Raw genomic sequence first — 13,723 nt, forward strand, 5'->3', positions numbered from 1 at the left:
TTCCTGCTGTAAATTTTGGTCAAAATAAATCTTGCAAAACTACTGGGCTTCTGCATCATCTTTCACGTATGTTTTTTTCTATGAAGAGGGAAAGGTGGAAGCTTGCACTCCGCACAAGTCCACCCCTGGCAAGTGGTGGTAGCATTTCCAGCTCCTCCACATTTCAGTAGCCTTTTTCTCGCTGAGCTTATTCAACACAGGGACTCTTCTGTTGTCTTGCTCTTCTAATTGTGAATTCACGTCTTTAACTGGATAAAAGTGAATGGATTCGTCTCCCTTTTGAAAGGGATAAAATAAATGAAAAATGCATCGTAATATAAGGCAGTAGCACTTTGCAAGGTTGAGAGCTTGCAGCTGAATTTCAGAAAGGAGGTAGATGGGAGCTAGTTCACCTCTCTTGGGATGCTGTGATGCTGCTTGCACTGACAGAATATGCTGGGCTGCAAGAAGCTGTGTTTCTGTTGGGTGCACATGGTTCTTCTGCCAGCTTCGTCTGGGAGTTATGGAGGAATACAGTCTGGAAAATACGGGAACTCATGGGGAGCTGCCTAACATGTTTTCTAGCCTGCAGAGAATAGATGCTGCTTCCCATCAAATCCTTTCAATGCTTCCTAGTAAGTCAGTTTTATTTGGGTATGTTCTCCCTATTAGTAAACGCCCTGCTGGAGGCAGCCAGGTATAGATTTAGCTGAGTTCAGAGAATTAGGATTTTGAGTCTAAGTGTAGTCCTGCAGTACTTATGTAGACAAAATTCCTAGCCCACCAAATTATTTGTTGAACCTTCAATAAACACTTGGGTCCTCTTATCTTACTTCTACTACAGGGACGCAAGGAAGAGAGAGTAATTCGTATTTAAGTTTGGTGGCCCGAAGATTCCCTTGATATGCTTAATATAGATTAGAAGGTCTTTGAGTTAACCCATATCTCTTTCCTTTAGTCTGTAAATCATTAATCCTCGCTTTACTGGCTGCTGGGCCACTTGATGCTGCCTGACGCGTAGATTATGTGCACTGAGTGTTAAGGTTGTTAACCAACAAGTTAGAAGAAGAATATTCAGAAGCTAGCACAGAAGGCGGCAGTAGGTATAGGAATACCGTATCGGTTAAATAAATAGAAGGCACAAGATACATACTAATCCTGTTTGATAGCACTTAACCAGTGTTTTATATCAAACTCCCTAATGGGAACAGGATGGGACCTGTTGTGTTGTAAAGTCCAGTCCTCTGTCATAAGCAACTGCCTATATATTCCTTCTAAAAGCCCATCAAACTCCACCTAAAGCAGTTGTTTCCCACCTCTGCTGCTGCTCTTGGGAGTCTGACATGCAATTTTATTTCTCTGAAAGTTTTCAGACCTGGTTTCCATCCTACCTCATTTTTAGGACTCATTTATGTGCAAGCATTGTTCATCAGCTTAATGAGAGCCTACCTCTTCCTAAGGTTCTTCGCTCTAACCCATTTTTAGAGACCAGTTGTTTTGCTGGATTGGATAAGCCAAGATCTTTGTGTCATTTCATGCAATAGATTCTTTATCATTTGCTATTCATAATGGTTTTTCTGCCCAGGAAGCTATATAAGCTGGGCTGCATAGCCTGCCGGTCTTCACTGGCTTTTTAGTTGATCTTTTTTGTGGTTTAGTTCAGGTGCACTCCCAGAGTATTTTATGTCTTCCGTCCATTTAATTTGAAGATATTACAAAATAAAAAGAAGGCATTTTCTTCTTATTCTCCTTATCAGGCAGGGGAGCTCTGTACAAAGGACCATAAGCGACCGCGTGTCTGTTGTCATTCCTGTCTCTGCATAGACCTTCCCTCCCCCCATCTGTTTCCCACCCATCCTTCAAATAAGCAAAACAGCTCCTGGGCTCTGCGATGTGCCAAGAGTGCAAGTAGCAGAGAGAAGAGCTTCAGGGCAGAGACTCCTGGTATGTGTTGTCAAGTCAATGAGAGACCACAGATGGACATGGAGGGTTCTCGGCCGAGCCAGGAAGGGGAGGGGCCATGTGGGATGATCTGTCTGAAAACTGAAATTACATGATAATATTAATAGCTCAGAAATCACAAGCTTGCGGGAGGTGCCAGTATGGATACAAGGGGACCATATAACTGTATGTTTTGCTGTTAGCAAGTAATTGTCTTGAAACAGATGTGCTAGACTTGAAGAACTGATTACTTTTTTTCCTTTTTTGTTTCTTTATTTTATCTTAGAGAGGGAATAATTTTAACGTTGGTTGATTGGTAGGTCCCTAATCCTGTTGTTTTGCTCGGTTATTTTATTTATCTTGTTTGCTGATATTGTTGAGTTTCAGTCAAAGATACTGCTGACTATAGCAGAGAAATTCAGAGAGCCCTCCTTTGCGTGCTAGTTGAGACTTACTGATGCTGATTACAGGACTCTAAGCAACAGAGACCCACCTTTTAGGAATTTTCAGAGTAAAGTTAAAATCCATTGGAGCCTGACAAGATGCACGGCGGGAAAAAAGGGTGTGCAGAGATCCATCTGTTACATGTAAAGCAATGTCTGATTCCTAAGAGGGTGCAGTGAGGCAGGAGAAGTATTCCTGTGTATTAACTTCAAAGGGATATATCCAGAGTCCAGATTCTGTGACTGACATGTATTGAAATGAAATATGTTGGTGTATAAATTGGATAAAAACCTTCTCAATGTCCCATACAGAACCTAGACTAATGGCTGACTCTATACCAGGTTGTAGGCAACATCTCCTGGTTTGGACAGAGTGGCATGGTAGCTAGGGGAAGCATGTGCACACAAGCTCTGCAAGGACATGTCAGAATGAAATAGCATAAAAACTTGCTATTTATTGTTATCAAAATAATTACATTTGTGGTGGTGCTTCTAAGTGGGGGATACCTACATACAGCCAAGGTAAAAGCAGCAGATACTTGCTCTGTAATAACTTGTATTTTTAGAGAAAACAAATGCGGTGGAAGTATCTCAAGAAATATATACTTCTTTCTATAGAGCTACAGTTTTCAGAGAAGACATTTTGGCTGGCCTACTTGGATGCAGATGCCATTGATAATTGTTACTGTTTTTACTAGGTGATGCTGGGAATGAAACATCCGTTTTGAGTACTGCTTTTTCTTTCTTTCTTCCTTTATGAGTGGAGATTTGTTTGCATGTACGTACCTGATTAGAGTAGCAGGCAGCGTGGTGTAGGAAGTTACTGTTTTTCTGCTCTCCTGTTGATGTCTGTATAGGACCGTGTACAGCCACCTCTTCTTTTCAGAGGCAGGTTGGTTTTGTGTATTGCTGGTAGGACTTCTCACCGGAAAGGAGGTCACTGCTATCTGGTGCTGACTCAGTGGCTGTCGGGAGTCTGAATGAGAATGCTTTAATGCTATGTTTTGGGTCGTAGCACGTTAACATCTGTGCATTACCACAAAAGGCAATATGGCATTCACATCTTTTGTACAGACTTAGCACTTGCTGTGTATAGGTAAACGTTCAGTTCCTGGTTTTCTCCTCTGCTTTCACACGTTTGTGATTTTCCAGAACATTCGTGTTTTGCAGCGAAATCAAAGATTCTTGTTCTCTGCCTCAAGGAGATATTTTTAAGTATCTCAGATGTTGAAACAAAATTCTGTCTACTGTTTTTGAGAACTGAAGACAGATAATAGTGCAAATTTTACTAGAATAAGTAAACTTAGAAAAATAATTACCTTTTGTTGCTCTTTTTTTCCCCCTGTATCATCAGGTTGTATACTCAGTTGCAGAGAGATCTACATTTGCAGAGGCAGTTGAAATCTCTGTTAACTTAGGACTGTTAATGAATATAAGGATGTCTGTGATTAAGCAGCTCTCATAGTTCAGCAGTGGTAAGAGGACTATGTCCTCGGTACATGTTTGTTACACCTATAAAGGTGAAGCTGGTTCCCTAGGAAGGTATGTTTTATTAAATTCAGTTCTGTTAAGCTCTGTTAAATTGAGGTTGTATAGGCAGAATCTTTCTCTAGACACTGACAAATCTCTTACCTACTGCTTTTCAAATATTGCTGCAGGACTTCAAGCTATAATTCTGGCTAGAATAATGTCTCTGCTTTTATTATGTCCTAAAATAAGTGAATTGAAACATATGCTTCAAACTAAGTTGTGGAGTAAATCTTCACTGTGCTCTAGATAATGCCACTACTTGTTATGTCTCCACATGACTTGTCTTTGAACTCAGTAGAGAACAAGGCAAAAACTGTGGTATTAATAGCTCTGTTTATACATTTTTAATGCATTCAATTCGTTGTGGATAGCTTCATTAATGTTAAATGTGGTTCTAAATATGGATGGGTATAAGTGTTTTCTTTTGAAAACCTTTGATGGAGTCTAGCATGCCGGCTGGCCTCCTGTATTAACTTTGATTCCATTCACGCTTTCTTCCTCTTTGTTGCAGGAGCTATTGTGACAATCTTGGCTACCACCCATTAAGTGCTGCTGACTTTGGAAAGATCATGAAAAACGTCTTTCCAAATATGAAGGCCCGTCGTCTAGGCACAAGAGGCAAATCAAAATATCCTTTGTTAGAGCGCTTCTCAGTAACTTCTTTTGCACTTGCCTGGAGAACATCTGTCATTACAGCTTAACTACCAGCTAAATGCAGAAGTAATGTTAAATAAAAAATGCAGACACTTTCCCAACATTCTTTAAAAATTATTAATTGCGGCAGTATTAGGTTGCAAGATACAACTTCGGAAACAAGTACTTAAATTTAGGTTCTGACCCATAGTTGTTACAGCAGTGAGGAATCAAAGAAGCTTTATCATTTAGTGCAAAGGGAGATGCTGGAATAAAGGGACTTTCCTTATTTATGTGCAGTAACTAGTATTTTGTTGGTAGTACAGCTCAGAATTACCAGAACATTTCTTGCTTTCATATTATACTTGTGCACACCAGTAATTTTAATGTTAGTTGTAAAGCTGAAGATCCTTCTTAAGCTCTGCTACAGATATTTCGTAAAACTGCCTTTCCTCAACTGTTAGTATTGATTCAAAGAGAAGAGGGAACTGGGAAGTTGTCACAAAAGCTGAAGTTCAAACTTGGAAGGCAGGGTCTGGGGCTTGTCCTGCTGTCAGAGTGGGGAGGCAGCTTCCTTCATGGCATGGTGCAGACCTCCTGAGATAGCAAAGACAATTCAGAGCGAGAGCTTCTAGGATGGGAAGCTCTGTCTCTCTCTCTTGACTGCAGAGTCTTGTCCCTGTGCCCAAAGTTGGAATCCACTTCCTTCCCTCCTTCCCTGTATTAGAGAAATAGTCCATCCCAGAGGGCACGCAAAAGCTCTACCCCGTTTAATTGTAACTTAATAGAAACCTTGAAGTACTTAAAAACCTGATGTTGTCCTAGTGTAACTAGATGTAATTGTTACAGGCAGAACTATCACAATTACATCTTGGGACAGATTAGTTAATCAGTTAATAGGCAGCCACTCTGAAGAATTCGGGGCAAATGCTGTGCAAAAAGAGTTTGTTCATACCACTGGTGGTTCTGCTGCTTCAGCGTAGGGGCAAGAAACTCTGCTAGGAAAGAAATGCAATACTCAAGTCTAAAGGCTACAAGGATGTGAATTTTTCTCAGGCTTTTCTGAGACTGAGCTGTAGTATGTCTGTAATCTTTAGCACGCTGAGGTGTTCCATTAAAAACACAAAACCTGTTAGTGATTTTCAAAGTAAGTAGTTTTTTCATCAGCAAGGATTTTGTCTTTTCCCAGTTGAGAAATACACTTTCCCTTGAGAATTCTTAGAAACAATCATGATGTAATACCTGCTGCATCCCCCAGGGTCAATTCTTGCTCTGTTCTGACATGCTTTAGGCTAAGCCACTGCAGTAAGCAAAGGAGGGAGAGCATTAAAAGGCCAAAAGGCATCAAGGTGCTTGTAGGCCCTAATTGAAAACCACTGAAAAGAACTCGGTAATGATATGGACTCACTGTAATACTGGCCTTTGCTAAGGTCTCACTTGAAGCCTGCACTTACAGAGAGAATTAAATGCTAGCGGGCAGCCCAGAATTATTTGTCTTCCGTAGAGGAAAAAACCTTCTGTGTAGTTGTAAATGGAGAAGTTGTGTGTCAGTTAAATTGTTTCATAAAATACAGTATTGGATTAACTAGCAGTGGAGTCCAAAACTTAGTAGTGATGTTCTGGATAGAACTAGAGTAGTTTTAAGCAAGAAATTATATTGTGTAATTGTAGCTTGACCCAGGGGATCTCTTTCAGTTCTGTTTCCTAAGTTTCTAATTCAGAATGATTAAAATGTGACCTTATCTCACACCTACCTTAATACCTAGCCTCCTTAAATTTATTTTACTGTAATTATGCTCCATCCAGTTTAATGCAAGTAAATGCAAACTCCATGATCTAGGAAAGGGAAATACAGACATACTAACAGAATGTGGAGAATTAGTGATCCTGCAGTGGATTTGTGTGACACAGAGAAGAGACACTGTGTGCAAACTCCTAGAGTAATGCTGTGGAGAGGAAAAAAGGCTGATTTGATTTTTAGACCTATAAACAAGTGAGTAAGAGTAATGGAGGGAGTATATTTTTGTGTACTGATTTGATGAGATCAGTGTAAGAACAAATCTGGGTATTTGTGTCCATATTTTTACAGAAGAATTCTCACGGGTGGGGAGAGAGCTACAAAAATTTTGTGCAATCTTAGGAAGAGATGTTACTCATCAGTCACTTTATCTTGTCATGGGGAATTTCTTCAGTTTGTGGGAGTCCCTTAGGAAAAGGAAATGTCAGGAAATTTAGCAAAAAGAGGCAAAAAAGAACAACTCATAATAAAGTAAAACGAAATTTGGGAACACGTTTTTTTAATAGTTATTAACTTTTCAAAATGCATTCTCCATCTCATTTTAGGCCTGGTTTAGGAAGGGGGTTTAGTCCAAATTTATGTTAATGATTTAAATACAGAGTAGCTAATTGAAACTACTGTAGTGGTTTAGTGGTTCTTCTAAGTCATCAAATGAATTTCATCACGCCTGGCATCGCTTGCTCCTCTGCATAGATGGAGAAGCCCAATGACCTGCCCAAGAACGCAACCAGTTATAGGCTCTTGATTCTGGCTATGAGACTATGTTAATGACAGTAATTCTTAGATCTGTTGTTGAGTTTGCTTATAATACTTATGAGGGGTATCAGAGGAATGGCCGCCCTTCCCTCCTGTCCCCCAGCTAACAAGCAGAGATGATTTAGACCTTAATCCTTGTTCACATATTGCTACAGTGGACTGAGGAAGAAGGCTTTTGTGCACATGCCAACACTGCCCAACCTTGACTTTCATAAAACTGGAGATGGGGTATGATATAATTTGCTTATTTATATATATTTCTGCAAATTAACATTTATTATGTTCCTTTTCTGTCTGAAGTTTTCAAAACAAAGTGAAGAGATGTGTAGTTTATAAGATTTTTTTTTTTCTTTATGATACTTATGTTCTGTATCATGGTTTGATGTTTTTCTGTAAAGCTCAGAACAAATTTCAGTGCTATTAAAAAAAACAAATTTAGGAGGTAAAGCAGGCTTTCACTGTGTTACCACGCACAGGCTATATCTTTTTAACTATTATTGTTTTGGTTTTACTGGATTTTTTTTTTTTTTTTTTAAAAAAGGTCAGTGCTAGGGAAGAAGAACCCCAGTGAAAGAAGCAGCTCCTGGGTAACAGGGGCTACTGAGTTGACAAGACATTGGATGCATGGACCGTCAGTTGTTCGTGGTCCAGATATTTGGATTCTCTCTGTGGTTTTCTTCCAGAAACGTCAGCTCCATATAATGCCTTTGGAAACAACCAGTAGATGAATGTTAAGACATTTAATTCTGAGTGATATTGATGTTGTGATCTCATTCTCCCAATTTGTGAAAAACTGTGAACATACTCAACTTTTTGTGTGTTTCTGATCATTTGCTCTCTCTTTTTGTTTGTATGCCTTGATGACCCTTAATGATTAAAGTAACCTTTCCTCCTTTGTTTGTTTGTTTTAGTTGGATGGGGCAGAGCCGTCTGGCCAGCTGCAAAGCGCTGATGAGGAAGTTGTCTCTGCGGCCTGCCGGCTTGTTTGTGAATGGGCCCAGAAAGTGCTGAGCCAGCCTTTTGATACAGTCCTGGAATTGGCTCGTTTCCTTGTAAAAAGTCACTATATTGGTACCAAGTCAATGGCAGCTTTAACAGTAATGGCAGGGGCACCAGCAGGTAATGAGATAACCTAATGCTGAATGGATGAAATAGGGGATCTTTTTTTGAAGAGTAGTAACATCTTGGTTTGAGGAAGCACTTCTCTTCAGGGTGAACTTTAAACACTGGCACTGTGCGTTGAGCATGCATTTATGTTATTTTAGTCCGCATTGCTGCAAATTACTTTTCCTGCTGGTAGGCTGGGTAAAGAGATCTGAAAAGAAGCAGTGGTTTCAGGTTTAGTTTGTGATTCTCCCATTCCTCCAATGAGGACCCTGGTCTTTTAAAGCACTTCAGGGCATGTGAGTAATTGTCCTGAATTTATGTACTTTGCTAGATCAGGAGTTCAGTGCCAGTACAGTGCTGGTTTGTAGACAAACTGCTGGTGTAGCTGTGTTTCTGTCTGGTAACTTGCCCTAATTTGGAAACAATTGTCTGTCTTAATTTTCTCTCAAGAGCAGATGTTCTTACAATCATTTCTGATGTCAGATGCAAATTTTCCTGAGATGTTTGATCAGTGTCAGGTAGTACAAGCACATCAGCTGCTGCTGTTGTTGATCACATTAGGAATAAGGGGTTGAGGGGCATCAAGAGGGACAGGAGAGCCTTCTCCAGTGCCAGTTGTGTGACTGAGATTCAAGTGCTCAATTGCAAATCTTCATTAAGGATTGAGGTAAAGAGAAGAGTTATTCTGTATTTTGCTTCATCAGATGAATTCCTGTTCTGCGCAGTTTGTGGGAAAGCTTATGTTCGATGTGGTTGGTTGTATATCTGCTTTTGTATTCTTTGTTACCCTCTTCATGCTCAAAATCAATCATTTAAAGAGTTTTTTTGTGGTGGTGGAGGAATTAAATTACAAAAATGAAGGATGAGGAGGGAAGTGCAGGTACACAACATGCCCCCCCAGACTTCCCTCTGGGAAGTTCTGCCCAGGCCTGTCAAGCAAAATGTGTTTGGATCAAGACAAATCTTGAGACAGGTGATTTCAATTGGAAACTGGTGGTCAGAGCTGTAGGTTGGGGTGATCGCCTTCTGGATCATGTTCTTTCTCCTTCCAGCTCTCTTTCCTTTATTGCAACTTGGAATTGACGGGTGGCAGTGGCAGGTTTTGTTGCCTGTATGCTCCTTTTTTACATGTTGTTGCTTGGCTTCATTGGTTCTGCTTGCTGTGCTGCTTGAAGGAACACTAGGTATAGGTACAGCTCTCCAACTGATGTAGATTCTCCCCCTTACTTCCTTCAAGGGAAGATGGTTTCCTTCAAGGAAAAGGGCTTGGGATAGTCATTTCAGGAGAGGTTCTTTCTAGAATGGCAAATAAAGTATTCCCATTCCCCTTCATCGCAAGGAACTACAGTCAGTGTCTCTGTGCGTTAACTGAGGAAAAAGCAAACTTCTACTCTCAAAGAAAAATCAGTTGAGTTTTTTTTCTCATAAATGTTACTTGCCTTCAATATTTAGCCCACATAGTAATTGCAATCTATTTGAGCATTTCACTGCTCTGTGAAGAAGGAATTGTGAAAGTGAAGATGATGTGGTGTTGAAGCTCTCATGATAGATGCAGACTGCTGCTGAGAGTGGCCTCCCAGACCACAGTTTCTAAGCGTGTACCAAATACTTGCCCTAAAATGGTGTTGATTCATTTATAAGTAAGAGTTATTTTAAAAACTGTGAAACCTGCAAAGTGTAAATGAAATAGAGCATTTTTAGAGGTGCAGTTCAACAGGGTTAGTTGGTCACTGAGAGAGCACGCTAATACTCTTGATTTTTAATAAACACAAGATCATAAATGTGATGTGATTTTTGTAAGGGAAATTGGTACCAGCTGCATCGATGAGACGAACTCCCTGTTTTTCTCCCTGGAAGCATCACTTGCTTGTGATCAGCAAAGGCATTGTCTCCAGAAAAAAATGTTCCTCTATTCTAATTTCAATCATTTTTTCACCTTTTCCTCCTTTTTGTTGGTTTTTTTTCCTTTTTTTCCCTGGACACTTCTCTTTTTGCCCTTCTTTCACCATTACCCCTGATAACACGCAGGTTGTGATCCGTGCGTTGTGTTTAATGCTTTGGCCATTAGATGATATAATCTGCTCAGGGATGCTCCTCTGTGACACAGACCCACAGCTTTCTGGAAAGATTTTTCATTTTTAAAGCTGCCTTAGACATTGATAACAAAACCAAACCACAGTAGATTATGAATTTTAAAGGTTGGTCTAAAACATATCCACTGCCCTCTACTGTCACTTAAGTGAAATGCATTGTTTTGTAGATTTTGCTGATGCCAAAGTTGCACTTTGGGATTACTAGAAACAAGATGCCAGTACATGCTATTTTAGCAGCTAATGCCCAACTTCTCTATCAGATAGAGGTTTTGCCACATGTGGAAATAAACTGAAACAGTGGGTAAATTTGAGCATGAAGTGGATGGGAGCACCTCATGGAGGAGGTGTTCCCAGGATGGTTGTGGAGATGCCTGACACATTCTGTGTGGTTAGATATAGAAGTGGCACAGCAGACAAGGATATGTGTGGTTATAATTCATTCTTTTTGTATTCAGGAATAAAAGGGATCCCCCAGCCCTCAGCTTTTATACCTACTGCTGAAAGTAATTCCTTTCAACCACAAGTGAAAACTCTGCCATCTCCTGTTGATGCCAAGCAGCAGCTGCAGCGTAAGATCCAGAAGAAGCAGCAAGAACAGAAACTGCAGTCTCCTTTGCCAGGAGAGTCTCCAGCCAAGAAAACAGAAGGCACCACAACCAACGGTGTGACCAGTATATCTAATGGGAGTCCTGCAATTCTGTCTCCTCCACCTATTGGCATTGTTGTGGCAGCTGTTCCCAGCCCAATACCGGTAATGTTCTCCAACAATTCTCTAGATAAACCACCTTATGAGAGGGTTGTAAATTGCCAGTAACTAAGCAGTGGCATCAGTGGGATAGAAAAACGGTTTCTGTTCAAAGGCTTGGGTCCCTTGATGCTTTTCTGTCCCAATGACTGTGTTGTACCCTGTGAGTTACGGGATCGATACAGAGGCAGCAGAATTCTGATCACATTCGTATTTGAAGTCATCAACAGTGGGATTTCAGCTAACAATAATTAAGGTTATATATGGGAATAATCACCCTTGAGATGAAGTTTAACCAGACAAGAGAGCTGACACCAGTTATGTGGGTCGCTGAGCCCCTAATATGGAATCTAAATTGCCTTTCATTGGCCTGGCACATTTAGTGGCAGCAACAATTTTATTTTTGCATGAATGTCTGTAGTATGGAACATCGTTGTCTTTCAACCATACAAAACTGGTGGGGGTGCGGGGTGGAAGGTTATTTGTTTTTAAGATGTTAGCTATGTTGTCGATTTCAATAGGTAAGCCAGTTTTTCTGCCTGATAGTGGGTTTGTATTTAACTTGCTTTTGAAACCTTAACAATGAGCAGTGTTTTGAACACATCCTCCCCTCTTTAACCTTTGTATGTCTGTCTTTTTGTTCTATGTGGTGAAGGATTGTATTAGAATGACCCTTTCATTAGCGGAAGAGCAGACTAGTGTGTAGACCAGTGCCTCATGCCTTAAAAATTGAGGCCATATATCTGTCTACCAATCCATAGACAGGCAAATAGAAATTGTCTTGTATATAGTTGAAGAGCTTGTTTTGTTTCAAAATGACATTTGCTGGCTTTGGTGTGTTGAGCTGTGTTGTCCTTCACCTTTGAAATGCTTGGGGATGAGGTGGTCTGTGGACATGGGGGACCTTCTTGCTTCATCGCCACACCTTTTCTTTTTCTCTCTCTACAGGTGTCAAGGACCAGGCAGTTGGTGACATCTCCAAGTCCTATGGGATCGTCTGATAGCAAGGTCCTGCCACTCAACGTTCAGGTGGTCACACAGCACATGCAATCAGTCAAGCAGTCACCAAAGACTCCCCAGAACGTTCCTGCCAGCCCAGTTGGTGACCGCTCTGCCCGGCATCGCTACCCACAGATCTTACCGAAGCCAGCAAATACCAGTGCTCTCACCATCCGCTCTCCCACGACGGTGCTCTTTACCAGTAGCCCCATCAAGACTGTTGTGCCAGCTCCACATGTCAATTCCTTAAATGTGGTAAAAATGACAGCAATATCTCTTGCCCCAAGCAGCAGTAGTGTGCCCGTCAAACAGACGCCTTCAGCTAGCAGTAGTGCAGGAGCAGTGGAAGAAGGGAGGACTGGTCCACAGATCAAAAATGGATCTGTTGTTTCACTTCAGTCTCCAGGATCCAAGCCTAGCACTGTTGTAGCTGCACCGACAGTCAAGATCAAAGTGGAACCAGAAGCATTGCTGGATGAGAACTCGGTACAGGGCCAAGAGAGCTCTGATGTGTCTAAATCCATAAAGGCAACGTCTGACCTGCCTCCTGCTCAACTAATTAATTTTGAGATTGCAACCTTGAAGGTTTCAGCTGATGATGTCGTGGAGGCAAAACCAGTTAAGGGCTCTGATCAGGGAGCTGAAGAAGCAGGGACCAAATACAAAACACAGTCTAATGAGATCACACCAGTTTCTTCAGCTGGCAATAATCAAAGCACTCTAAAGCTCTCAGTTGCCAGTCAAAACTTGTCCAGCACCAGCATTGGTTCACCTCCTACTGGTGAGTCTACGATTAAAGACAAAACGTGCACTAAGAGTCCAAGAAAGCGACAACCTTCTACACTTCAGGATTCCCAGGTACCACCTGTAAAGAAACCACTGGTGGAGCAGCTTTCAGCTGGTAATGCTGTGGAGGGTCAAAAAGCAAACAGTCTTAAGTCTCCAAAGGTTGGATCGTTAGCGAACAGTGACAATACAGCAACACTTGCTCAAGCTCCCAGCAAGGTACCTGTGAAGGTGCCTGTACCTTCTGCAGCTGCAGCAAACTTAGCAACAGACCTTTCTTTGAGCACCAATTTAAGTGCCAGTGATTCTACTTTAGGACAGCAGCTTGTGTCAGCATCATCTCCAGATATAAAAGTAAAATTGGAAGGAAACATGTTTATCATAGAAAATGATTCAAAACCTGATGGCAGCTTTAACCCGAATCCGTGGCACCATATCACCAAAACCTCCGACTTTGCATCTGTGAATTGCGAACAGCAGCAAGATATCAGTGTTATGACTATCGCAGGGCACTCTGGCGCTAGTGACTTACAGGAATCGGCATGGGAGCCAGTGCACTGCGAAGGTATGCAGCAGGATGCGTACAGCCAGCAGTTACAGAGCCAGATCCAGGACTCCTCCTTGGGTCAAATACAAGCACAGTCTTCAAATCAGTTACCTCTGCAGTCTGAGCTGAAAGAGTTTGAACACACAGTCCCTCAGTCAAACGAAAACTTCTTTTCATTTGATGATGACCTTACCCAAGACAGCATTGTGGAGGAGCTGGTGCTCATGGAGGAGCAAATGTCCATGAATAATTCTCATCCTTATGGTGGTTGTCTAGGAATGGCACTTCCGAGTCAGACCGCAGCTCAAGGAGCTCCTGTGTCATCTCATCCAAGCAGCGCGCACTTTTACCATTCGATCCATAACA

General features: G+C 41.4%; 1 protein-coding gene across 1 annotated transcript in view; it reads left to right on the top strand.

Moving 5' to 3' along the window:
- RFX7 (regulatory factor X7) overlaps positions 1-13,723 on the top strand; it is a 29,856-nt gene that overhangs the window by 11,356 nt on the left and 4,777 nt on the right. The window contains exons 4-8 of the mRNA XM_009643846.2: positions 4,405-4,521; positions 7,224-7,308; positions 7,992-8,199; positions 10,736-11,031; positions 11,974-13,716. Of these exons, the coding sequence (XP_009642141.1) occupies positions 4,405-4,521; positions 7,224-7,308; positions 7,992-8,199; positions 10,736-11,031; positions 11,974-13,716 (2,449 nt within the window). The remainder of the gene's footprint in view (positions 1-4,404; positions 4,522-7,223; positions 7,309-7,991; positions 8,200-10,735; positions 11,032-11,973; positions 13,717-13,723) is intronic.

The sequence above is a fragment of the Egretta garzetta genome, unplaced genomic scaffold, assembly GCF_000687185.1.
Source record: "Egretta garzetta isolate BGI_Z169 unplaced genomic scaffold, ASM68718v1 scaffold287, whole genome shotgun sequence".
Taxonomy (NCBI): Eukaryota; Metazoa; Chordata; class Aves; order Pelecaniformes; family Ardeidae; genus Egretta; species Egretta garzetta.